General features: G+C 46.6%; 1 protein-coding gene across 1 annotated transcript in view; it reads left to right on the top strand.

Annotated features, from left to right (window-relative positions):
• The window catches only part of Slc6a11 (solute carrier family 6 member 11), a 114,681-nt gene that overhangs the window by 67,633 nt on the left and 20,282 nt on the right, over positions 1-26,766 (top strand). Inside the window, exon 7 of the mRNA XM_027429130.2 lies at positions 23,693-23,796. Within this exon, the coding sequence (XP_027284931.1) occupies positions 23,693-23,796 (104 nt within the window). The remainder of the gene's footprint in view (positions 1-23,692; positions 23,797-26,766) is intronic.

Genomic DNA, 26,766 nt, shown 5'->3' with positions numbered 1-26,766 from the left:
AGGGAACAGAATCTGAGGAGGAGGTGTTCAACATGCTGGACATCAGGACAAGACATCTCCCCTGCCTCTCCATCTATCAGGAGGACAAATCAGACCACTGGAGGAAGATAAGACTCTGGTTCGAAACCTTCTGATTCCTGAAGAAGACTCCATGAGATTACTGCCACCTGGTGGTAGTATATTCTGATTCCATGCCAGTATCCAAAATAAAAAATGGCCTCTGGCCTGAAACACTTTCAACCCAAAATATCCATGTCACCACTGACTTAGAGATATCATTTTTTTTTTTTAATGAAACATGACTGGCTTGGAGGCCACTCCTTGAGAGTGGAAGTCCTTCAGTGTGTTTTGAATACATTTGGTTCTGTACTAACAGGTTTGTTGTTTTTGTTCAGGCCTAGCCATCCCACTACCCAGAGCTCTTGTCTTCAAGGAGGCTCCTGTCTCTTGGGAGAGGCATGATTAGGTCAGTAATAACAATGGTGGGGACAGTACTGAATACAGGAACTGGCCTATGTCTTATCTAACCTCATGTCCAAAGACAGTGAATCTCCCTCTTTTCTTGGCCCATGGAGTCAGAATTTCTAGGCTCCTCCTTGGGATTCTGTGTACCATGGATATACCATTAAAGCATTGAAGCCCCAGGGCTTCTCAGACTGAAGTTCTCTTAGCTGTTTCAGCAGTGTTGGGGTAGGGGAGCTGCAGGCATGGCTATCAAAGTAATTACATAGCACCACCTAAAAAGTAACTACTGATGGCTATCTACTGATGGCTGACACTATACCAGTCATCACAGCAGTCTTGTCTCTTAACGTCACTCAGCACCAAATGATTACTGGAAACCATCATGCTCTATGTATGGGGACTAGGTGCTTTTCATAAAGCAAAGTTCTCACAAGATGTAAGCTTAAAATCCAATTTCGCAAATGAGGGAACCGAGCCTTGAGGGCTAAAGTTTACACATCTATCCCTGAGCCCAGTGGCTTGTGACCCAGATGAGCAAAGGACACAATGCCATAGCCAACATGTCTGACCATCTAACTGCTCTGTCTGCCCAGTCCCAGCTGCCCTTCTTGATTCTGAAGTCAGAATCCAGATGGATGGTAGATACATGAATGGTTGGGTAGATGGTGTTTGGGTGGTCAGTTGAGTAGATGGGTAGTGGGCAAGTGACTAGTGGGAGGGTAAGCAGATGGATGGGTGGGTAGGTGAGTGGATGGATGTAGAGACGGATGGATAGATAGGCATTGGGTAGGTTGACAGGTAGACAGATGGGAGAATGGGTGGATAGGAACAGATTAATGGTTGCCATATAGAGTTTCATCTTAAAGAATATCAACTGCCAGAGGTGAATAAAAAAGTTCTTTCTGGCTGTCTGTCCTAGAGACTTTGGGGAGATTTGATTTGCTGCTTGAAGTAAGAGGAAAGAAAGGAAGTTTGAAAACAAGCATGGATCAAAAGAATCAATGTCAAGACCCATGATTACAGGCAGGGGTTGGTGACCAGCCACCATATGTAACACGGCTTTAAAGAAAGAAAGGTCATGTTATCCTCTCCAGAAACCGTGGCTGTCAAGTCAAAGAATCCAGACTTCCTTTGGTGGTCTGTGGGTGGTTGGGGTCTGTAGAGCAACAGAACTAAAAGGACTATGTGTTAAAATGGGGCTTAGGTTGGTTCACAGCGTGCAGTCAGCGTAGTCCAATAATGGCTGTCTCACACCAGAGAGTCCAGAAGCCTGATATTGTTCAGCCCGTGATGCTGGATGTCTCATCAGTCCCAGTCTGGTGCTGATGGCCCCTGAGGAGTCCTGAGAAGTTTCTGGTCTTCTGTCTGTTATCAATGAAGGAATGGAAAGTCGGAGCAGCACCAGGGTGAGACTTGCCAGCAATCATGGGCGCATGAAGAAAAGTGCAAAGCTTTTTCTATTTTTATCTGTGCTACCTGCAGAAGGTGCTGCCCAAACTTAAGGTGGGGCTTCCCATTTCAAATAATCTCATCAATAATATCCCACATAGGGGGGCTGGAGAAATGGCTCAGCAGTTAAAGGCACTGGTTGCTCTTCCAGAGGTCTTGAGTTCAATTCCCAGCAACTGCTTGGTGGCTCACAAAAATCTGTAATGAGATCTGATCCCCTCTCCTGGCCATCAGATGTTATAGCATGCATATACCTAAAATAAGTAAATCTAGGAAGGAAGGAAGGAAGGAAGGAAGGAAGGAAGGAAGGAAGGAAGGAAGGAAGCTATTCCATATAGGGATGCCCAGTGGCTTGCCTTTTAATCAATTCTGGGTCCAGGCAAGTTGATAACCATGATTAGCTGTATTATAGCACAGCTATGGAAGGTTTTTGTCTTTGTAGAAATGTCTGTTTGGCGGTAATAATGTTTAGGGCTGAAGGCCCCAAAGCAGGAGAGTCTGTAGAAACTACCACTCAAGTTTCCCTGGGGACCCAAACATAGGGCTGTCACCTTGTCTTCCTGAAGCTGTACTGTCAACTCTTGTGGATGCCATTCCTCTTCAGGGGCCTGCTGATTTTCAGCAGAGTTCAAAGGATGCCACTGAAGAGTCAGGGCTAGAATTGTGGCCACTGTTTATCTGGACAGGAAGAACCATGAAGAAGTTCCCTGTGAGCCCTGTAGGAGACTGTGATGGCACCAGTTTGGGAAGAAAGGGTCTTTGCAGAACACAAGGGAGAACATGGAAGGTGTTGATACTGACTCAGCCAGTGTGGCTATCACCCTCATCCTCTGTCTGAAAATTCACGGGTAGAATACACAATTCCCTCTAAATACCACACACATCACCTCAGTGATTGCTATCTACTTCTGAATTCTCCCTTATTACTTTTTGGGTAAAATAGTTGTTTATGCCATGATTTACTGTCATAAAATCCCTATCATTTTCATTCTTTTCCTATAGGATTACATTTATTTCTTGTGAAAGTACATCTTTTACTAGTTCTTTTCACATGGGTTTTTAGAGGAGCATAAATCTCTCAGCCTATACATATCTAAAAGGGATTTATTTCATTTTTTTCTTGAGTGATAGTTTAGCTGGGTACAGAATTCCAGGATCGTAACTTCTCAGTTACATGTTGAACTTGAAGCAGCAGTGTGTGGTCATGTATATACCTGGTGCCTCCATGTTGGGTCCTTTGCTGAAAAATAATTTTGTAACTACTTATTCACTGTGGGAAATTCATTTTTTTGCCTCCCAGTTCTTCACAGTAATTCATCTTAACTTTTAGTCATGCCTAGGGCTCAAAGTTTTAACTCTATCCTCAGGAAGGTGTTTAAAGCTCAGCCTCGTAGGCTTCTGTTTGCTCAGATGTCCTCATGGGTTGCTGAGCATTTTTTTCCTCCTCTGTTTTCATCTTTGATATCTCTCATCTTTGTCTCATCTCTTTCTTCCTTCCAAGCCAGACTACGAGTCTAAAATGCCAACTGTGTATCATGCTTTTGTGTTGTGTGTATCTCCCATGACAACATCCTTGATTATCAGTTTTTCTCTCCCTTTATCTGCTGCTCTTAAGTCTGGCATACTTACTTTTTGAGCCTCAAATGAGTATTCAGTGAAGCACTCCCTAGTCACTCTTAATTCAAATGTGACCAAGAAAAAGTCATAGTTCTTGGTTGATGATCACTCCCTACTCACTCTTAATTCAAATGTGATCAAGAAAAAGTCATAGTTCTTGGTTGATGGTTTCCTAAAAACCATATTTTGGCTTCTTCTACAGGGTGCAATTATATTTTAAGGTGTGTGATAAGGAATGCAATGCAATTAACTTCTTTCCTGCATTAGCAATCTGGGAGACAGTATCTGGAGCCAACTGCTTCCTTGATGAGGAGTAGCTGAGTCCCAGAAAGAGGATTGTGGCTTACCTAAAACCACAACTGGGTTAGGATGTAGGATCCCAAATGACACATTTTTCACCTTCCCAGCTTTCTTAATCTGTCTCCTCACCTGTGAAATAACGAGTCTAGACTGACATGGAATTGAGTCCTAACTCACTCACTAGCTCTGTGACCTCAGACAAGGGGTTGACTTCTCTGGGCTTCCATATTAATTGGCCCTGTCCTTTCTACTTTAGTTGGTGGCAGAGAATATCAGATATACTGATATGGAGGAAAGTGCCCTGAGATTTGCAGAGGTCATAGGGAGGGAAGTAGAAGAGGCTCTCACCAACCCCAGTTCTAATGAGCACTTCATGGACACCGTGACTTCTGATGATTTCTGACCCAGCACAGCTTTGTGAGAGCATGACGTCTCTTTTGCCCATGAGCAGCAAGATGATGGGGCGTTGATAGGTCTTGGGTGGCGGGAATTGTGACAGTTGATGTCCTTCTCTGTGCAGACTCATTGGTGTGTGAATCTCCTGTCCCATTTCTTTCACTTCTCATACGCAAGCTGAGCTCTGGAGACCCACAGGGCAGCACCGCCCTGCTTTTTGCTCACAAAGAGCTCAAGCCTGGCTCCACTCCTTGATCAGAACTTTAGTGACATCTCACCAGGCACAGGGAAAGGGAACACAGCTCCTTCTCCAACCCTCCAGAGGCTTATGTCATTGTCATTCGCACTTCACCTAAGGAGGCTACACTGCATGGTGGGAAACTCCCCACCCAGACTCTGGGGACCCAGCACTATCACTAACCTTAAACAAGCCACTGTCTCTCCCCGTGCCAGAGTGCCCTCAGCTAGAAAAGAAGGGCATTGAGTAAAATTGCTGGCTTTTATCTTGTCAGCGGCAATAGCACTTTAATTCTCCACGTCTGACTCTCCCACTTGGGCTGCTTCATGCCAAGTGGAAATTCCTCTTAATGGCCCATGTGTCTGAGTCATAAAAGAAAAAAAAATCCCTGGCAAAGTCCAGGGATAGATTTTCATGGTGTTTCTTGGGGGAAAACAAGGCCTAGAGAAGAGAGATGGTTTATCTGTGATCCTGTGAGTGTTTCTACTTTACACAGCATCTGAAAGGGACAGATTAATGTTAGTCTAAGAGAGCACATGATTAAACCAGGTTCTACCCAGCCACTGCTCACATGAGCAAACCCTTCCAGCATGTGGCCAACATCTTACTCCACTCTCTTCTTGGGATGGTTTGTGTGCGCCCAGCACATAGCAGGTGTTCACTGAATGCTTTTTGCAGAATCTCAGAATTAGTCTCTTGCCTGGAGACTAAATTCTGGAGTAGTGGGTAACGTGGCATCCATTTAGACCTCTACACAGGTGACAGAGCTGGTGGAAAAGAAATGAAGAGCTCCCTCTGGATATGACATGGTCTTTGTGCATGCCAACTCCTGTGGTTACCTGCTCAAGATCAAGTGGGTTAAAACAATTCAGCATGAATGTGGGCGGGGCCTGAGGACCTGCCTTCAGCAGAAGAGCTAGTAACTGCTGATGGCTGCTGAGGGAAGGAGTGTCACTCTTCTTTGGAGATGTGGCTGGTAACCTGTGCCTTGGTGGATGGCTCCACATGCATGTGCTTATGGACACACTCAGTAGACTCAAGATTATTGACAAAAAAAGGAAGACACGGAGTTGTGAGGGTAATGGTGGAGAGGGGGTGGACACTAAGGAGAGTTGGGGGCAGGGAGCAGTGGATAAATATGGTCAAACTATATTGGATATATGTATACAACTTTCCACAGCAAAAAAAAACCCAAAAAACATTAATTTTTAAAAAGAAAGGGGTCCCCAAGAAAATCAATGGAGGAAATAACAACAGCCACAGGCTTTTTAAGTAACTGTGTCTAAGACAGAAATCCCAAGCATAGGGAAAAATGGGACCAGGGAAACAAATTCATGCTTGCACTTGGTTTGTCCTTCTCTTGCTCTGGATTCCCCGGAGGCTGCTCCACCTTATTCAGGAGGGATTCGTGGCTGGAAGTGAGGGATAAGAACCATCCAGACAGACACATGGCTTGCAGATAGATGATATTCGGAGTGTAAAAGTGTCATTAGCCTGTGAGGTGATATCAAAGTAGAGACGGCTGAGTCCCCAGAACTCTGGTTTCCTGGTCACAGACTGAATGCTGATCTTTGTTCTTACCATTGCCAAATAGAGCAAAGATTCACTCAGTTTGCCACCACTGGTACAAGCATGTTTGCTGCATGACTTTTCCCAGGGAGGTGTGAACAAATGTTCATCCCAGATAGGGCACCGACTACAGACCAAAAGACATGATCTCACCCAAATCTTGCTTGGTGGTGAAGCGATGAGTTTACTGGTGTAACTCCAAGGCAGCTGTGTCTCTAAGAAGTCTTCTCAGCATGAGTGATAACCCACATTTACCAGCAGCTCTACTGAAAAAGTCCTTTCCTCCAGCAGTTGTTTTTTTGCTTTTACAACCTGGGGGAGGGTCCTTGTGAGTCTTGTAGCCCTCTGCACTTTCTGAACCTTATGGGTTTCCTTAGCTTCCTGAGTCCTTTGAGCCTCCCTTCTCCCTCTAGGAGAGAATGCTTCCATTTAGAGGTAATAGCTACAAGACAGCCCACCTCTTCCTGAGACAGGAGCGGGTGGTTATTGTCTTACATTTATGCCTGAGCACTGAGCCCCTGTGCCGGCAATAGTCAGTCAGTTTCAGCAGCTTGAAGGGTTAGGAAACTTCAATCCACACTTCAATAAAACCCATTTCTTTCTGTGACTCAGGGTAGCAGCAGTGCCTGTGGCATAACAACAACAACAAAAAAGTTTAAAAGCAACTTGACAGGTGCATTACATGCATTTAACAAAACAATACAAGTTCCTTCCTCATGGGAGTCTATGATCATACTGGCTATGAGCTTTGCTCTGGTTCATAGTACTAGACTTAAGTTCCCATCTAGGGAGTGGTCCTTAAATCCAACTGGAAATCAGTTGGTTGCACCCTGAATAGTCTTAGCTCTTCTGCAAACACAATCCTAGCAGGCCAGTGGGCTAAGCATGTGCACCAGAGGGCACGTCTTACCTGGCATGTTGTTAATGTAACACATAGAGTCCATATCTGAATAGTACTGTTAGCAACAATTCTCCCTGCCACAGCCTGCCTATTACCTTCCAGCACTCCAAAAGCCAGCCGATAGAGAAGGGGCTTCCAGTTATGTCCCAGCTTGCTTTCTCCACGTCCTAGATGTGGTATCTTCAGCAATAGGGTCTTATCATCTAGTTCTGATATGCAACTGAGAGCAGTGGCAGCAGCATGAATTAGGGTGGGGGTAGCTATTGAGGTGGTAACTCATAAAGTGGCCTCCCGTTGCTGACACTGAGGTCTTTCCCTAACAACTTTATGGCTCCTGGAAGCATCTTCTCTCACCTATTCAGGGAGCCTTCATTCAAACTCTTGTAACTGTTGCTTCTTGCTATTCTTTCAGATTTCTTTGTAAATGTGCAAGGCACTCAAGGGTTAGCATCCTTTATGAAACACTTACATAGAGGGTGGGCAGGATCTCTGAGGGCCAACTGCCTTCCAAGTCAGGGCCAGTTGGTCATGTGATTTAGCAACTAGGAAGATACTAAAAAGAAAAAAAGAAATATGTCACCAAGGTCAGATTCAGCATGAAAAGATGATGTCACTGTAGCAATTGTTCTGCCAAGTGAACAGTGTTAGGTACAGCAGCTTGGATACAGGCACTACCTTATTTATCTCCCTCTAATCCACAGTCGTCCTCCATCTAATGTCCAGATTCCTCATCCTGTTGTGAAAGTTTTGTGGGTCTCCTTGCCTGCCATAGGCTTGGTGGGGCCAAATATTACTGCTTACATAGCAAGGAGAACATTGAGATGGGCCAGGGTGTGCCTTACTGTGCCTGCTGCTGGAACTGATTCTGGGGTCAGATAGGCTCCAGGTTGGTACAGTAGCTCCTACCTCTCTTTGGCTACACTTGGTTATAGAAAGGGCTCTGGTTTGGGTGCAAGTCCTCTACCCACAGTGTGTTTTCTTTTGGGGTGAAATGTATATCATATACTCAGAATATGTAGCTGCCTACAACCAGAACAAGCTTAATCTTAATCACCTGGACTATTTTATCATTTATGTCTTCTATGAACATTTTCTCAAACTTTCAAAGCTTCCAGGTACCCACCAGTAAAGTACTTCACTGTCAGGATTTCTCCCCCCCCCCAAGACTAGCCTGATATAAAACTTGCCAAAGTCCCCTTTGAGTGACCTTGACATGCCCCTCTATTTTTTGTTCTGTGATCTATTGATTGCTTTAGCACTTTGTAAACCCATGCTGGTCTAAATCAAAGGTATGCATGAACCTCTTCTGAAGCTTACGAAGATCTCTTTTCACCACATGACCAACCAAGCCACTGAAACCCCAAGGTCCCTGCTGAAGTAGCCTCTTAGCTCTTCTGTGAACACAGTCCTAGCAGGCCGGTGAGCTGGGCATCAAGCACCACCTTGCTCATGCCCGAATCTCTCGGTAATGTCCGTTCTCTTTCAGCCCCTGATATTCTTGGGTAGGTTAGCTGACAATGGCCAAGTGTCACACATGTCTCTATGAGGCATTGCATCAGGAACTGATTTCCTTTGTGTTGTGCCAGATTTTGCAGCTTTAGTCTCAAGGGATGCTGCACAGTCTCTCCATTTCCACAGCACTCAGACTGACCCCATATTCCCACATCCTACAGCCTCACAAACCAGGCTGTGAGAGCTCTTCCAGTTCTTGTTTCAAAGTCTTTCCCAGTCCAAGAAATTCAGAGGAGTGTTTCCTGGTTTTCCGTGTCCCATACTGAGCCAATATTAAAGGGTTTTCCTTTCTTCTGTGTTAAAGTTCAGACCTGCAGGCTCTCTTCTATCACTTCTGCCTCACTCCTTCTCTACACACAATCTGATTCTTCTCACTATTGCTGAGTGTCTGTGTCCTAGTAGAGAATCTTTTGTAGATTAAACTGTTCTGTCTTTTTCCTATGCCCTGCCAGCTGTAAGAAATGGCAGGCCAGCACCTCCCTCTCCCCACTCCTTACACACACACACACACACACACACACACACACACACACACACACACACACACACACACACTTTCCTGCCAATTTAGACAATAATGTAAAGGATAACATCCACATGTCTCCTTATTGTAATTCCTCCTACTCAGGTGGGTTCTTTCTAGATAAACAGTTGAGTCTCCATTGTGTGTCTTATGACCCTTAGCAAAGGCCACTCAACAGCCACCACAGCCTGCATGTGATCCTAGCTTGTAACACTACTCTTGGGGTGGCACTATAGTCTCCAGTCCTGGCACGAGGGTATTCTTGTGTTCATGCAGTGATACCACTCCTCAAGGAGGCCTATCACCTAAGCTGTCTGGGATGCTCATTGTCAACTTAGAAGGATCTGGAAATTCATAGGAGGCAAGCCTCCAGGCACACCTGTCTGGAAGTATTTGGGCTCTGGGCATGCCTATGAAAAATTACCTCAATGAAGCTAATTTATATAGGAAGCCATCTAACAGTAGGTTGGACCTACTGTTAGGACACAGTGGGAGATCAGGAGACGATCCCACCCTCGGGGTACCGCTGCTGATTGTATAGGCTTGGGAGTGGCCTTGTGAGTCTTGTAACTTCCCAAGCTCCCAGAGTGTTACCTGTCTCCCTTCTCCAGGGTGTTTCCACTCAGATGGGAGGCCACACTGCAGTGTTGTTGAGCAGGAATCAAGTCTTCTCTCCAGGGTGTCCTGGAGAGTGCCCCCTTCCTTTTGTAGTCTTGACCTGTCTCTTCTAGGGAACGTCCCCTCTGCCATCCCTATGGGTAGCATCCACTCCCCACAAGATTCTATTATTGGCATTTGCTGTGCTTGCTGCAGCCTGGACCTCTCCAGCCCTCTCTCCATCCAATTTATCTCTTATGCATTTTAAAGTGAGTTGTAGACATATGTGCCCTTCTCCTGGGATATGTCAGTCTTCATCACTTGATTTATCTTTTTAATGATCACTTTTAGTTTTGCTGTCCAAGATATAGCCCTGGGAACTCACCTACGGAGGCATGAGTAGGACCTTGGCTCACTCTCTTCGCCTTTGCCCCAAGGCCCGGGACATTGCTACAGAGAATCTTTAGGGAGGGTGAGTAGCGATAGCTGCCATGTCTCCTATTTGTCTTCCTGAAGAAGCCAGCTCTCCTACATGCTTGCCTCCAGACATTGCTGTGATTGGGAGCAGAGCTCTTTCCCTAAGGTTCTGAGCCAAGGGCAGCCAGCTGTGCTATCATTCCTAGCCACCCAAAGGCTGCATCCTCAACCCTGTGCATGTTGCATGGGCTGCCACATCAGTCAGACTCCCGATTATCCAGAACTTTTAAAAGCTGTCACCTCTTCTCATCAGATGGGCCATGTGAGCAAGGTGGCCTTTTAATTTGGCAAGAATTTTGAGATCTGACAGAGTGCTGTGGAAGGAGGTGGGTGGGTTGCCAGAGGCTGGGTCTCAAGATCTTTGGGAACACTGAGTTTGGCAAAGCAGAGGCTGGGGACAGATGTGCGGTCCACTTGGGGACTCTGGACCCTGCTCTGGGTAGAGATGGCAGTAATTCCCTGGAGGGTAAAAGATCTCAGAGAAGGCACTGAAGGACAAGTAGTCTCACTTCTGTGTGGAATTTGAAGAGGTCAGACTCAGAGAAGGTGGGGTCTGTGGGTTAAACCAATCTTGGTTCAATAAACAAAACTGCATCTTCACTCAGCATGAAGACCTTTTTTCTATTATTGTTCTCTAAACAATGTACAACAGCTCTTCCATGGGATTCAAGCTGAGTTAGGTGTTTCCAGTCACTGACAGACAAGATAATGTGTAAGAGAGATACTATTTAATTAGGGACTGAGCATCCTGGCATTTTGGTATAGGGGAAGGTCCTAGTATTAGTCCCCAGTAAAATCCAAGGGATGGAATACTTGAAAATCACTGAGAGAGTAGATATTGGTGTTCTCACCTCAGGCTTCACAGTGTGTGAGGGAATGTGTGTGTTAATTAGTTTGATCTGGCTATTCATACTCCTAAGAGCTGTCTGCTGCCTGAGAGACCTGGCTCTAGGGTAACCCAGGGACCCTGGGGGAAGCCTTAGAAGAGACTCTCTGGAGAGTGTTCACTGCCCTTGGGAGAAGAGATGTTGGTCCCCAAAGAAAGCTGGGCAGAAATGGTTGCTGGGGTGGGTAGTTCCAAACTAGAATGCGGAAGCCAGGCCTGCTTCCCTGGTTGAAGCCTCCATAACTAGGGCTGGGTGGGAACAGGGAGCAGCTCCATGCAGGACTCAGAACACACTTTCTCCTGCTCCCCTAGCTTGAGATTTCACACTCAGGTGCCTGAATCCCTCAAAAATCCTTTTTAAAAGATTCATAGTCAAGACCTTTTCTGAGGCCGGCCTTGGTGGCACATGCCTTTAATCCCAGCACTTGGGAGGCAGAGGCAGGCAGATCTCTGTGAGTTCGAGACCAGCCTGGTCTCCAGAGCGAGTGCCAGGATAAGCTCCAAAGCTACACAGAGAAACCCTGTCTCGAAAAACCAAAAAAAAAAAAAAAAAAAAAAAGACCTTTTCTGGCAACTTAGTGTTTCCTGCAAGCCCTTTGTGTGATCATGGTCATGAACTGTGAGGGCAGCCTGACCACTCACAGCTGTGCCGTCACACCCACAGAGAAACAGAGGCTTCAAGAACTGACCTCTCCAAGGTCTCCCAGAAGGGCTGAGCTTCCACCCTGTTGAACCAACCCTGTATCCTCCAGGCTGGGTGCTTGCCTGAGTTCCTTTCCCCTTGTACACCGGCTGGGTCACAGGCTCCTGAGCAGAGGGTCTTGGGGTCTGACTACCTCTGAATGCTTATATATCTGGAAGCTGCATAGATGATGGTCAGAAAACATGACCGAGAAACAAATCTCTGCAGTCATTCAGCTTCTCAGCATCAGAGAAGCTCGGAGATCTTCTGCCCAGACTTAAAGAGCAGCGTAGAGGTCTCATCACCATCTCCAGCCACAGGGGCCTCATTCTGGCCAGGGAGGAAGCTCATTGGCTTCTGTGACTATGTGAAGTCCCCAGCCAACATGGGTCACCTTTAGGGAGGCTCCTTAGGGACTTGAGGATGCCTCCACTCAGCATCAGAAATCTATTCATTAAAGGATTGGGTTCTCTTCCTGTGGCCTCCCTGTGAGTCCCATGGGTACATTCCTGCTTGGTAACTTTGAACAACTTCCAATCAAAGACACATTGGTAAATTGGTACCTGCTCTATGGACTCCAGGGGGCTCTAGGAGGTCCACCCCTCCCCACACGCAGCCCCTTGCTTGGAAGTGCCCCTTCGGGGCAACTCCAGTCCCATCCTAACATTCTCAACCTCTGGGCTTTTGCGTCGTTGCCATCTTGCATCCTTCTGGGCTCCCAGGCCAATGCATGCACAGTGACCTACTAAAAATGTGTATTTCAGTGAGCATAGCATTGTTTCTGTAATGGGCCCAACTAATCCTGAAATCTATCTACCACTTCCTTGCTTGAGATGTCAGGTCTGGATGGATCATCTCCCTGGTTTTACTCCATTGCCAGCTCTAGCAAGTAGTAGATACTTCTCATCACAGCCAGACTAAGGATAGAAGAGAGTGTGCTTGATTAGTAATGTCTGCCATGGGCAGCAATGGGAGGGATATACATGTCACATAGTGGCCAGCTTCACTGCTGTCTAGTTTCTGCATTTTATGGCTTAGGAAACCAAGGCTAATGAAAAAGAAAGGGCTTTAGAAGAATACACAGGAACTTCAGTGACTATCTGGAATGGAACCCAGATATCCTGCCTTTTCAGTCCAACAGGTTCCTTACATAGCCTGATAGGATTCTGCATGGACCTCAAGGACTGTGTTCCTGTGTGCTGAGTCTTAAGCAGTGGTGACCACTGTTCTTGAAAACTTTGCAGGCAGGGCACAAAGGGCTGGATGCTCTTATGGAGCTCCATCCTTGCTAAGACAGGCAGACAATGTTCTGGGAACACAATGGCATGCTGGGAGGTCTCTGTTCTATGTGCAGGCAGACATAGTAAAGTGGGCTCTCTTCCACTGGACAGCTGTATTCTCCAATCCCAAGAGAGCCTTTTCTATAGACTAGACCCCATACTGCCTATGGTCCTCAGAGGGGACAAAGCATCCCTGACTTTGAATCAGTGCCACAGTTATTAGAGGAAAGAATGTGGTCATAGTGGGAGGGGCTAAAATTTCATCCCAGAGCCAGCTTAGCTGACACAAGAGAGCATGCCAGCTCAGGGCTGGACTTGGGAGCTGGAGTTTGGCTTGGTCTGGGGCACACTGGCCTTGTGCTGTCTATGGGTGAGGACTATTGCTGCCAGTCCAGACCCCTGCCAAGGCAAGGCTGGACCTCTGACCCAGTTTATTTAGAATGAGATGGGTCATCAGTCTAGTGTCCACAATGGTGGGGGGGCACCTGTAGCTCTTAGTGGGAGCCCATGGGGCTTATATATGCATACCAAGTCCTGTATGGTGCATGTGCTGTCTACAATGCCAGGAATGATCTCCTAATGGGGGAGATCTTGGCTTAACAGGTCCTCTGAGCCCATGGACAGACCTAGGTGGAGGCCCAATCTGAAAAGGGGTCCTGGCTCTGTACGTCCTCTGCTGAACCCTTGAAGAATGTGGCTCAGTGCCTGACATGATAAGTTGAGGCAGGTGTGCATAGCCTCCATGATTTTACTGCCATGTACCAGGTGCCATCTACTACCCATCTACCCCTTCTGCTTTCAGTGCCTCAGACACAGCCACTCGGCATCCTGGGCAAAGGACCAGCCACAGTGACCCCTGCTCACCACCTCACACACACATGGGCCACCAGGGTCATTTCTACACACCCAAACTCCCTGCACACCGAGCCAGCCAGCTCCTCACTGCCCACGGCTCAGCCCTTCAGCCGGCTGACACTTTACTGGCAGGTCCTGGGGTGACCAAGGCCAGCTGCCCAGGGAAGGGCTTGGCACCCCCTCGAGAAGCAACAGAACATGTTTCCAGTGGGGCTTCCAAGCCAAGATCCCCTGTCCCTTCCCACCACCACCATCCTGCTGGCTCTGCGGGCCAGCCAGCCCGGCACATTAGCATTTAAATATATCCCAAGTCAGCTCCCCAAAACCCTCTTCCCCATCGAAGCCACCAGGGAGGAACATTTGAATCCTTCTCCTGGACTCCAAGCCCCTCATAATGGCCATACTGTATTCACTTGCTTCTGTATGTGGCATTAGCAGAGAGAAGGAGTGAGGGCGCCTAGCAACCCCGAGGAGGCTGAGAAAGAGGTGGGAAGGAAGCGATTCTCATGTAATTATTCACTTCCACAAAAGCCGTTGTCAGGTACACACTGGAAACACAGCTGTTTCATTCTTCTCTTAACCTACTTTTAATCCTTTCAGAGGCCTTCCCAATAGAAAAGGTGGAAAGAAAGACCTTGATTCAGCCCTTTGCTGCCAGGCTATATAAGATATGTTTTTGCTTCAATTGAGGGCTCCACTTTAAAAAAGTGTGTGTGTGTGTGTGTGTGTGTGTGTGTGTGTGTGTGTGTGTCCGTCTGTCTGTCTGTCTGTCTGTCTGTCTGTCTGTCAGTCAGTCAAGAAAATGTTCGAGGTTGTAGGTCACCAATCCTTGTCCTGGGTCCCAGATCCAAAAGCCAAAGGCTGCCCGCATGTGCTGTTGGGTCTGGTGGATTTCACACATCATCTTCGCCAGACACTGGGAAGTCAGGGAGCCTGAGAACAGAGAGAGGTTGGCTCTTCCCACCCATCACTGGTTTCCTGCATTCATAGCCAAAGGAGGCAGGTGTATCTGTGCAGTGTTGATGTGTCTCAGAAACCTGGGCGGTACTGGAGGGAGTTGGATGTTGGAAAAGACATGAGCATTTGTTTTCTTACCGTAGTTGATAAAGACATCAGAATAAGGGGCAGGTGCCCAGTACCCCCATTTCATTCCTTCTATTCTTCTGTTGTTCATGAATGACAAACTCAGAGAGATGAATGATAAGCTCAGAGAGATGAAGAAACTTACCTGGAGTCACACAGAAGGATAGCAGAAGAGTGAGAACCTGACATCCCTCTGCCTACCCAAAGCTTTTGGCTGGTCTGAAAATCCCTGTGAGGCTCAGAATGAGGCATCTGATGGTGTTTTGTCCCAAGCCCAAATGTGCCAGGGTCCCTCTCCCCAAAACTGAGTGGGTGGAGCTCCTCTCTCCAGCTGCTGGCTGCTGGCTTGCTGGTGAAGAACTCCAATGCTGACAGTGAAATTGAAGGGCAGCTGAGAAGCACCATGGGGCTTGCCTTGGTATCCTAGGCTCTGATACAGCTGGTTGGAACCAATGTGGTGGCCAGGGCCACTGTCCACAAACACCTGTTCTTACTGGTGCCTTTGTAAAATCTACTCTGAGACACAGCCTTGGCTCTGAGCAGAAGTGGGCTATTTGCAGACCTGGAGGTACATTCTGGCTGAAGTTTCTCTGTGGTGACCCTCGCTGCCTCAGATGCCTTCAAAGAACACACCTCTTCCAGCTCACTCTTGGCTCCCTCACCTGTCTGTCTCTGCCATATGCTGTTTCTTCTCCATCTTCATCTCTACTGGGAGGAGCTGAGTGAATTGTGGTCCATACTGTGGTCTTCACTCTCAGAGCTCAGCCAGTGCATCTGTGTTACAGGAAAAGGGATTCGATGAGAGTTCCCACCCTGACCTCTGTCTCTCTCTGCTCTGTATATTTGGACAGGGCCTGTCATAGGAAAGGGTGAAGTTCACTGGGCCCCTTGGTTCATTTAACACTATGACTAGGCTGCTGTGATCCCTATGGGTGCCACTCCTGGCTCCCCATGCATAAACCCTGATTCCATCCTTTGTGAGTGTGTGTGAAAGAAAGACATGGCCCCTATCTGTTCACAATGCCCTGTACCCCAAGTGCCCTCGGTTAATTACCTCTCTCCGAGAGGCACTGAAAAGACACAAGTCCTTTGTCTCCACATGTGGAAAAATTAGACATTCCATAGGTAAGCTTGGGGCAGGAATATAGGGAGATGGCGAGCTAAGCATCCACTTAGCCATATCTTTAACTTTGGGGTGGATGCCAGCCCCAGGGGAAGGTACAAGACTCACAGTGTAGTAGTGTGAACTGTGGAGTACTAGCTTGCTGATTAGGCTACCCATTGTGGCATTACAGCCTCTGAGCATGAGGAGAGAATTTGTCCTCATGCCTGCAGATGTCCTTCCTGAATCCCGAGGGTCCCACTGGGCAAGCAGGTTGTACCCTGACCCATGTGCTAGGGCTCCTTGGAACCAATTGTCCTGAAAGCTGTGAAGGGGCTTTTCCTGTTCCCACACAAATCTGCCCTAAAATCTCTGAATGTGGGCTGCCCTTGCAGCAGGGCCAGCACGCCCCCCATTCATCCTGCAGAACATGGGGAGGATCCTCTCCTCCACTGACCCGGCTTCCTTAGGGTTTGTTTAGTGAGACTGTATTCCCTTCATGTTGTGTAGGGGGAAGGGATAAGAAGCCATTTCTCCTAGTTGCCTCCTCCACCTCTGCAGCTCCTGGGAGATGCAAGCAGAGGGCTGAGGTGTGTGGTCCTCCCGTTAGCAAGACAGGGCCATTTGTTTTTGGAGCTCAGGGATTCCAGATGCATGCAGAAAACCAGGGGACTCTCCTCCCTTTTCTGAAACATAGACCCAGACAATCGAGTCCTGAGTCTCCTTTAAGAGCTCCCTGACCTTTGATGGTCCATCTCCTCTTTAGTGAAAGCACAGATGCCAGAACTTACCTGGAAAGAAAATCATATAAATCCTGAAATTTGTGTGTGGAAGCCTTGAGAACTTGGTACACTTTGACCAATGTTAAATCAAGTCTCCTCCCGAAGGGATCACCAACTCCATGGCGGTGTCAGGAATGTTTGTTTCCCCTGCTTTCTACACCCCACTTTTCTTTGATTGTCAAGTCCTTAAATGCCACCATGCTTTTATCCCTTCCTTCCTTCCTTCCTTCCTTCCTTCCTTCCTTCCTTCCTTCCTTCCTTCCTTCCCTCCATATATATAAATTTCCTAATGGCTTAAGAAGTTTGGGCATGGTCTAATGTCTTAGAGATAATGACATGGCCCTTAGCCATTTATCCCCTTATTGGGAACACTTCCCAGACTCCCTTGCCTTTATGTTGGGACTTCATGGCCTGGCCCTAGTCATGGTTTGTGGACAGAAATGATAGGAACCAGTCCCCACAGGCCCCGGAAAGTTTCCTGAAGAAGCTTCTGGGTCTTTGTCTATCTGCCCAAAGACTATGTAGAAAGCTGATATTGGGGGTGTCAGGAAAGGCTTGGGTTACCATGTCATGGGTGGAAGACAGCCCTTGCACAGGCTACACCAGATGTCAGGGCTTATGTGTGGTCCAGCAGTCCTCACCATGACAACTGTAACAGCTCACTGATAAACTCATTAGCTCCTACACAGAGTGGCCAGGCTGACAGCCAGGCATAATAGTGTCTTCTTAGCCATAGGCACATTTGCTGAATGTCATGGTTTTCCATGGGATTCTCTCAAGAAACCTGACCTGGGCTCTATGATGCCCAAGGTGCATGTGTCTTTAGTAGAAAGGTTGTCATCAGAGTTATAGAGATGGCCAGTTAAGAGCACTGGCTGCACTTACACAGAAGCTGGGTTTGGTTTCCAGCACTCATATCAGGTGGTTCATATCCATCTGTGACTATAGTTCTGAGAGTCCAGCATTCTCTTCTTGCCTTCATGAGTACTGCATGCCTGTGATATACATACAGACATGCAGGTACACATATACACATAAATAAAAAATTAAGCATTAAGGTAAACCATTTTAATTTTCTTGAATGGTTAACATCAATATGAATTTTCCAAATGTGGGAGGTGGAGAGACCATTGGGAAGGTTTGGGATTCAAAGTCAAGAGTGTTAAAGTTACTGCAAAAATCCCAGGGACTTTTCAGCTCAGATGTCTGTGTTTAGCGCCAGACTTTACAACTGTCTCCTGAGCATCTCCTGAGGTCTCAAACTTGCATTTCCAAATGAACATTTTACCCATCACCCCAGGAAGCCCTGTGTTCCTTAAAAGAGAACCATGGTGACCTGGGGTGTTGCACTGTTTCTGCTGCCTGCTCAATCTGTGTACTCTTCTCCAACCTTCACTTTCAAACCTATCTTCTAAAGATGATCTTGAGACGAGATAGTAGAAGAAAACAAATCAAAACACACATTTTAATTTGCCAGAGTCCCTAACCCCAACAGAGAAGCCAGGATAGTACGAGAGAAAGCCATTGGCAGAGTCTTCCAGTTGGTGAGGTGACTGCATGAGCTACAGAACAACAGTAAGGTGATTCTGTGAGCTGGGGAGAGGATGAAAGGCAAGCTGCAGGCTGAACACCGGGAAGCCCAGGGAACATCAAATGCTTACCCCCAGGAGAGGACCATGCTAGGGTGGATGCTGACCTATCCAAGGATATCTGACCAATCCAAGAGGGCCCATGCAGGAGATATGACCTTAAGAACTCAGTCTGAGCAGGCAGAGACTTGTACAGAGAAGGAACACAGAGACATTTTGGAGAAAAGTGGGGGTCTAGGGATAAAAGAACGATGGCTTCAGAAAGCATCAGTGGCATCACCACCATTTTAAGACTCTGATAGTCACTGAAGGGGAAATCCTAGAACTTCAAAGGCTGGAAAATATACCCTGAGTCATCGCCTTCCTTCTGCACAGCAACATCCCCTCTCAGTTACAGCAGGGCAGCAGAAAAGAACTGTGGTCCCATCTCACACATGGCTGTTATAAGAAAACCATGACAATAGGTTTCACCTTTTTTTCTTTTTCTTTCTTTCTTCCTTCCTTTCTTTCTTTCTTTCTTTCTTTCTTTCTTTCTTTCTTTCTTTCTTTCTTTTTTTTAAGACAGGGTTTCTCTGTGTAGCTTTGGAGCCTATCCTGGCACTCACTCTGTATACCAGGCTGGCCTCGAACTCACAGAGATCTGCCTGCCTCTGCCTCCTGAGTGCTGGGATTAAAGGTGTGCGCCACCAATGCCCAGCTAGGTTTCACCTATTTTCATCTATATTTTTACCTATATTTCACCATGGGTGAAGAATGTACCATAGACAGAGCCACAGAACAGCAGTATCCCATATGAAGTATTTTAATCATATTCACCCCTTTCTTTCAGCAACCTCCACTTTGAGTTTTGCGTTTTAGAAGACACTATCTCATAGCAAACTTCCTGGTCCTCTGGCTCTTACAATCTTTCCTCGTCCTCTTCTAAGACATTCCTGAGCCTTAGGTGCAGGGATTTGTTGTAGATGTACCCGCTGGGGCTAGGTACCCATGGTTGGTTGTTCTCTGCATTTTGACCAGTTGTGGCTTTCTGTGATGGTTTCTGCTGCAAAAAGAAGCTCCTTTGATGGTGGTGAGAGCTCCACTTATCTGTAGGTACAAGGATAAGTATTTGGAGGGGGGTTGGGAACCATACTGCTTTATAGTGACTGGAGTAGGTTCTTCTTTGGGCCCTATGGCCTCACCAGCGGTGGATAGCTGGCTAGGTTTACAGTACCAGGCACAAATTCTCTCCTGTTGAGCAGGCCTTAAGTCTGATTAGATAACTGTTGGTTACCCCAGGAGATATATGTATGTATATATATATATATATATATATATATATATATGTATGTATGTATATATATATATATATATATATATATTGTGTGTGTGTGTGTGTGTGTGTGTGTGTGTGTGTGTGTGTGCGTGGCGTGCATGCGTGCGTGTGATTATTGCATCTTTCAGAATATCTTGCCATTCTCATCATTGTTTGGGTACATTGATGTTACATCTGGGTAGGAATGTTGCTTTGATTGGCAGCTTGCATGACTCCTTCTGATACTATGAGAGCAGTTCCTTATGGAGGAGACTTCTAGGTCAGATCCAGATGGATTCCTCCTGTGTCCAAATTATGTGGAGTCCTTAGTAATGATATCTTACCTTCTTTTTCTAGAAGGCATCAAGGGCTACGGCAATAGCCCATATTGGGGGGGGGCGTGGTTCTTGGACTTATCTAATCAACAACTCAAAAAGAAGTTTCCCATGCCTTGTAAGTCTTTACTCCAGCCACCTGAGCCCTGCCACCATGTGGGCACCCAGAATAACATACAGAGTCTTATATTAGTTTACAATGCTGCTGGCCAATTGATTACTTGCTAGCTCAGTCTTAATTATCAACCATAACCATAATCTATGTATTTTATAAGACTTAACGGACACTGGCTACAGGCGTCTTCTCACACCAGGATCACATGGTGGCTCCAGAGCAGAGAGCAAGAGGAAGAGAGAAAGGGAATGACTTCCTTCTTGCCCTTGCTTATATATGAGTCTGCCTGCTATGTCACTTCCTGCCTGTATCACAAGACTTCCTTTTACTACATTTCCCAGAATCCTCCTTGACTCCTAGTCCCACCTATCTTGCTTTCCTTTTAGCCAACAGTACTTTATTTATCAACCAATAAGGCAAACATATACACAGAAGGACCTCCCCCATCATCTCCTCTTTTCTGTCTAAATAAAAAGAAGGGTAATTTATCTTTTATAATAACTGAAGAAAACTATAACCATAACTATCTGTCTTCAACTCCATCAAAGACCACAGAAGGATAATATATAAACTCTAGAATTTACAGAGACATCTCACTACCTGGACAGTCACCCAAAGTTCCTCTGTAACATTGGGGCATCCATCGTCAGCCTATAGGCCACAGTGTGTCTGGCACACTTCTCCATTTCAGCAGGAACCCTTTAGGACTGTTCATCTTGTTTTGTAAGTTCAGCAGTCGCTTTCTTGTGGATCCTGCATGTCCAGTTTATACAGCAACAAACAGTCCAGGCAAGAGTAGTTTCTTGCCCAAATGGCTAATCTTGCCATGTTGAAGGCATACTCCATAATGAGTTTCTTCAATGCCCACCCTCCTTTCTGATGTAATTGGTGTGCCAGGAGCAGTTGTGTCTCACTGTCAAGAAAAACCCTAAACCATTTAAATGCCATATATTCTGTGGGTCTTTGAAAGGTTTGAAGAATATCTATCCATCTCAAATACATCTCTGTAATATCTAGAAACCCAACTAACCTAACTGTAGGTTGTGATTATTATAGGTGACTATATAATCTGTATCTAATTATGCATATCACAAAATTGACCTTAAATTCATATCAATAAAATCCATACCAATGTAAAGTATTCATCTCCATATCCTATTCCCTTTTTTGTCTTTAAAAAAGAGATTGACTATGATCATTACCATTTATAACCAACCCCATTTAAATGAAAACAAACATTTATAAACAATATTTGGGAATTTGGGCATCGTTCATTCCAAACTGCTTCCTGCTGGTTGGGGGTGATATCCATACCATGAGGATCATGATAAAACACAGAAATCTGGCCGTAATCATCTATGGCTACATCATCTCAGCTCTTTTGGATGTAGGATCAGTTGGGTCACTGCTTCAGGGGGTCTTGCTTAATCAAACCATATTAGTTTGGAAGGAATCCACAGCTTTTCATTTTCTGTGTAAACAAAAGCAGAAATTCTACCCCCCCCATCAATGCCTGGCATTGGGGTTGTTATTAGATAGTCTATGGCTATCGAGGGGTTACCCAAAGTAGTATAACTTTCATTAAACATTCTGTGTGTATGAGTGTAATTTTAAGTAAGCACAAAATAATGATTTCCTATGGCTTTTTCCAAACATTCTTGATTTATCTCTATTTCTAAATACCCATGTCTCAGTACACCCTGATCTACCAGTAACACACATGAATACACACACACACACACACACACACACACACACACACACACACACACACACACCATGAATGTGATCATGGTGCTTCTTCTCAGCTGACATTCTAAAGCCAGACTGCCTGGGTTAGGAGAGGTTAGCAGACACTCCTGTTGGGGTCAGAAGCGCTTCTCATATGTTGCCGTTGGATGTTTTCACAAACACGAGCAGATGCAGACAGGGTGGCCTGTTCCATGTGAGCAAATCCTCTAGAAAGAATTGTGCCAAGAATGGAAATGTTTTGGGGATCAGAAAGCTATGGGGCAATACTGTCATGTGCAAAATAAAGCTATGGTCTGAGGAACCCAGAATCAAACACCAAGAAAGGAGAATTCTCACTTTTGGAAATGACTTAACAGTCAGAGGTATCTAAAGAAGAATGACACATGTCACCCCATTAGTGACAGCAGCCAGGTAGATGTCCATCCAAAGGACTAAGAGGAGAGTCGTTATGAAGTAGAGATGAAGAACCAGGATGCAGGGGTAGGTTCTGAGCCTGCATGAGGACTGACGCTGTGTCTCCAGAACTGGGTCTGTGTGCATTTCCACCCATCATGTCCCAGCTGTGTGGTCTTGGCTGGAGGAACAGGCTAAGAGCAGCCCCTGCATAGGGCTGCCCAGTACTACTGACATTCATGGCAGTCTTATGCAGAAGCTCAACAAGGTACCAAAAGTGTTTAATAAAGGCTGCTCCTGTCTGTGTTCAGTGCTGAGTCTCATCTCCAGGTGGCGCTGGATGCTCAGCCCAAAACCAGCTTGAGTTTCAGCTGTGACTTTTCCTTAGAGATTCCTAGATACTGAGCTTAAACCTAGGGAAGTGGAGTACTTGAAATGTCAGTGTGGTTGCCACCGTTATGTCATGCAGATAAGGGAAATTTTAGTCAGAGGGGACTTTGGTGACTAAGAAGCTGCTGGCTGGCTGCACCCCAGGGAAGCTGGCACTAGGGTATCTGTTTTGTAAACTAGTGGACCCACACACATGCACAGATATGTGTGCACACACACTCCTAGTCTGTATTTGGGCAGCTTGTGTCAACGCTTTCTCTTTCTTCACAGTCATGAGAAACTGTCTTCATGGTAATTTCAATTACCAAGAAAAGGGAATGTTTTTAGACTTAAGTGTGGTGTGGCATAGAAGCAGGACCCATGCCCAGGGCTCACACTCCTGGCACCCATCCTTGCAGCAGGCCTGACAGGGTCTTTCTTTTCATACTTGGCAGATAAGAAAACTAAGCCTTGGAGATGTTAAGTTACTTTTGCAAACCATGCAGTTGAAGCCAGGGCACTTAATATCCAAATACCATTTTGTTTGTCTTCTTTTTCTGAGTCATGGTCTCCCTATGTAGCTCTGACTGTCCTGGAACTCACCCTGTAGACCAGGCTGGCCTTGAACTCATAGAGATCTACCTGCCTCTGCCTCCCAAGTGCTAGGATTGAAAGTGTGCACCACTATACTTGGCTTTATTTGTTTTTTAGAGACCAGGTCTTGCTGTGTCGCTCTGGCCATCCTAGTCACAAAGTAGACAGGCCGACCTTGAACTTGCAAAGATTGCCCTGCCTCAGCCTTCTTAATGTTAGGCTTACAGGCTTGCGCCCATAGACCCAATTCACTATCCAAATTCTTGTTGTGTAATGGATTATTATCCACAACCATTAGAAAAATCTAGTATTTATGAAGGAAATTTCTTTTTTAATGAGGTGGTCCCAGGAATATGAATGTAATAGGAGTTCCCAAGAAAGTTAGGAAGTTTGATATTCCTGTCCTAGAATTTCTTTTGGGGGGAGTATCCAGAGAGCAAGCTCCCTCTTCCCACATCTAACTCTCAATCTTCCCACATCTGACTCCCTCCTCCCACATTTGATTCTCAATGCCCACATTTTTGTGCCCTCCTCCAGGTGTGGGTGGACGCTGGGACGCAGATCTTTTTCTCCTACGCCATCTGCCTGGGCTGCCTGACCGCTCTGGGGAGTTACAACAACTATAACAACAACTGCTACAGGTGAGCCCAGCTGACGGCCACAGCTTCCAAAGCCTCACAGCTGTCCCGCAGTGCAGGGCCCAGAACACAGAAAGCTGCTTGTCAGCCCTGCCCTTCCCCCAGGATCACAGGGACAGACCTGGGAAACTGCCACATGCAAGCAGTCTGCCCTGCACAGCAAATCCACCCTACAGCCTCAGTCAGGCCCCGGTGTCAGCATGTGCAGCATGGGTATATATACAGTAAATTGTGCAAGGTCACACAGCTAATAAGGAACCAAAATGGCTCAACCCAAGTATTTCCACACCAAGGACCTTGTTTCTGCCCTGTTGCTTTTCACAGGCAGGTCCAGAGGGCCCTCTCTTGACCCACCAGGAGTGGCTGGGCCCTCCTTGGCCCATAGTCCTCTTGACCTACTGGCCACATAGGGTCCAGGCAAGGAGGTGACCGAGGCTGTGGAGCCTCACAGGCCTGCAGCCTGAGTGCCACCATGAAGCTGAGACCCACAAATGGCCAGGGACACTCAGCAGTGTGTGGGGGAGGGCAGGGTTTGGAATAAGCTCATTCTGGGGTCCCTGACTGCCATGACAGTGTTGATGTCCTTACACTGAAGAGCCTGGTAGCTGGCACACAGTAGGTGGACACTTGCTGGTGGATGGACAGAGAGAGCATCACACTGTGAGAGCCCGGGAGCTCCTTCCATAGGGAGGAGACTTTGGAATTGTGACGAGGTACCACAATGAGCACAGATCATCTGAGAACGGACATCTCACCTGTATCCACCCTATATACCAGCTAGCCACAGAGAGAAACTACCCTAAAGTAAGGAATTGAATGCTGATTTGGGGATATGAAGAGGTGGAAAATTAAAATTGAGTCCATCGAGAAGGGAGTAACTGATGAAAATCTGCACTATCTCACACTTGGAGGAAAAAGAAAACTATTAAAACTAATTACACCACGAAGGCTGATTTCCTCTCTCCTGATTCCTGTACATTGAAGGCATCTTTGTTCACTCTGGGTACATGTTGCTTTTATGGATTAAAAGAAAATAGAGTCAGGAAAGCCAGGCATATTAGCATACAACACCAGCACACAGGAGGCTGAAGCAAGATTGCTGTGAGTTTGAGGCTAGCCTGAGCTACATGAGTCCCCGGCCAGCCTAAGATACAGTGAGACCCTGTCCTAAACACCCCATACCCAAGCTCATCCCAGCAAGGAAAATCAAATTAGTACAGATATCATCTATGTATTATTTAACCCCAAATCAAATATACAAATTATTTGTTAAATTAGAAGTCATAAAGTGACATGTAACGTGTTTGGGGGCTTAGGCCATATATGTAAAGTTGAACGTGAGTGATCTTTTTTCAACCAACAACCTAGCAGTGATCTGAAAATGTAGAGCGTTCAGCACGGGTGTGGGGCTAAGAGAGGAGCCTGTCCCAATCCGCTGCTGCCAGGAACTCAGCAGGCAGGATTTTCCCTCCTCTCCCTGTCGCTCAGTGGAACAAAGCAGATGCCTGCAAAAATCTGTTTCCAGATTGTTCTGCAAACAGGTCTGCCCAGCAGTCAATTAATCCCCTCTCCTGACAGCTTAGTCACCTCTGGAGCTCATGCAAGCCCAGCTCAGCCCCTGCTGACTTCAAAGCCCTGGTTACATAAGCCTTCCCCAGAGATTGCAGGGAGCTGTAGGGGAAGGCATGAGAGGGATAGAAGGGCCAGGCAGGGCCCAGCCTTGTGAGGCTGAGTGCGCTCACAGGTGAGGCTGGCACCCATGTACAGAGCTGAAGGGGCCGGACGTCCCTGAGAACTCAAATACAGTAAAGTGATCTGAGAGCCTATGGGGGAGACAGGATTTGCAGAAAGGGAAGTTTGCTTTCCCCAGCCTCATGGTGGCTGAAGGTAATTGCCCACAGCCGGGCTTTGGAAGCCTTGATTCTTAGGAAGTGTCATTTAGCCCCCAGAAAGGGCATCTGAGAGGCCTGGATTCCCAGTTATCATTTCACTGAGAACTGACAAGGAGACCTCATCTCCAATCTCGAGATTCAGAAGACCTAACACAGGGCTGGCCTTTCACATGACAGGAGAAATCCAGATGGTAGCAAGCATGGAGTGATGTCTCCTCTCTAGATCTTTCTATTCCTGCCGCTGGATACTCTGGATATGTCAGGGCTGTTTGGCTTTAGGTTGAGGAGAAGATGCAAGGACACCTTGATTAGATTTGGGGTAATAAGATGCTAGCTAATGTGTAAGTCAGTCCCTGCTCTCTCAGGAGTAATGTGGTCCTCTCCTCACCTGGGCTGTTTCTTCCACAGTAGAGGCAAATGGGGCTTTAGACAATAGTCAGGGTTAGCAGATCACTGTGTCAGAAGAGGTCTTTAAAGGGACCTGCATCACTCATCTGAAGCCATGGTCATATTCATGACAAATAGCTGTGGCACCAGGGGCTGAGTGTTCCTACTCCTGGGCTGAGGCTGGCTAGGCAAACTGTCCTGGCTATGAGTGGGTGGGTTTGGCTTCAGAAGGTCAGGCTCAAATCTGCTCTTTGTGTGTGCATTCTGTGGTCCAGGATTGAAGGGACAGTCATTCCCGTGGGAGTTCTTCCCGTGGGGAAAAAATAATGGCAAGAATGATAGAAGACAAGTCCAGTCAAGAAGACAGCAGTCAACTGTCTGTGTCATGTCAACTAATGTCCTTACTGTCTGAAAGTAGGTCACATGGCAAAGCCGAAGCCAGTGAACCTGGGGCTTCCATTCCACCCCCAGGTGGGGCGATTGGAAACAGCCCATGACAGCCAGGCATGGCAGTGCTAACCCTTACCCCTAGTGTTCAGGAGGTAGAAGCAGGCAGATCTCTGAGTTCAAGGTGAACCTGGTCTATAGAGTGAGTTCCAGACAGCCAAGACTACACAGAAACCCTGTCTCGAAAAACAAAAACAAATAAGAAAAAAAAATCCTAGCCCATGAGGCCCAATGCTTTATCGTGGTC

This window comes from Cricetulus griseus, chromosome 8 (assembly GCF_003668045.3).
Source record: "Cricetulus griseus strain 17A/GY chromosome 8, alternate assembly CriGri-PICRH-1.0, whole genome shotgun sequence".
Taxonomy (NCBI): Eukaryota; Metazoa; Chordata; class Mammalia; order Rodentia; family Cricetidae; genus Cricetulus; species Cricetulus griseus.
This window is presented reverse-complemented; position numbering and strand designations above follow the sequence as displayed.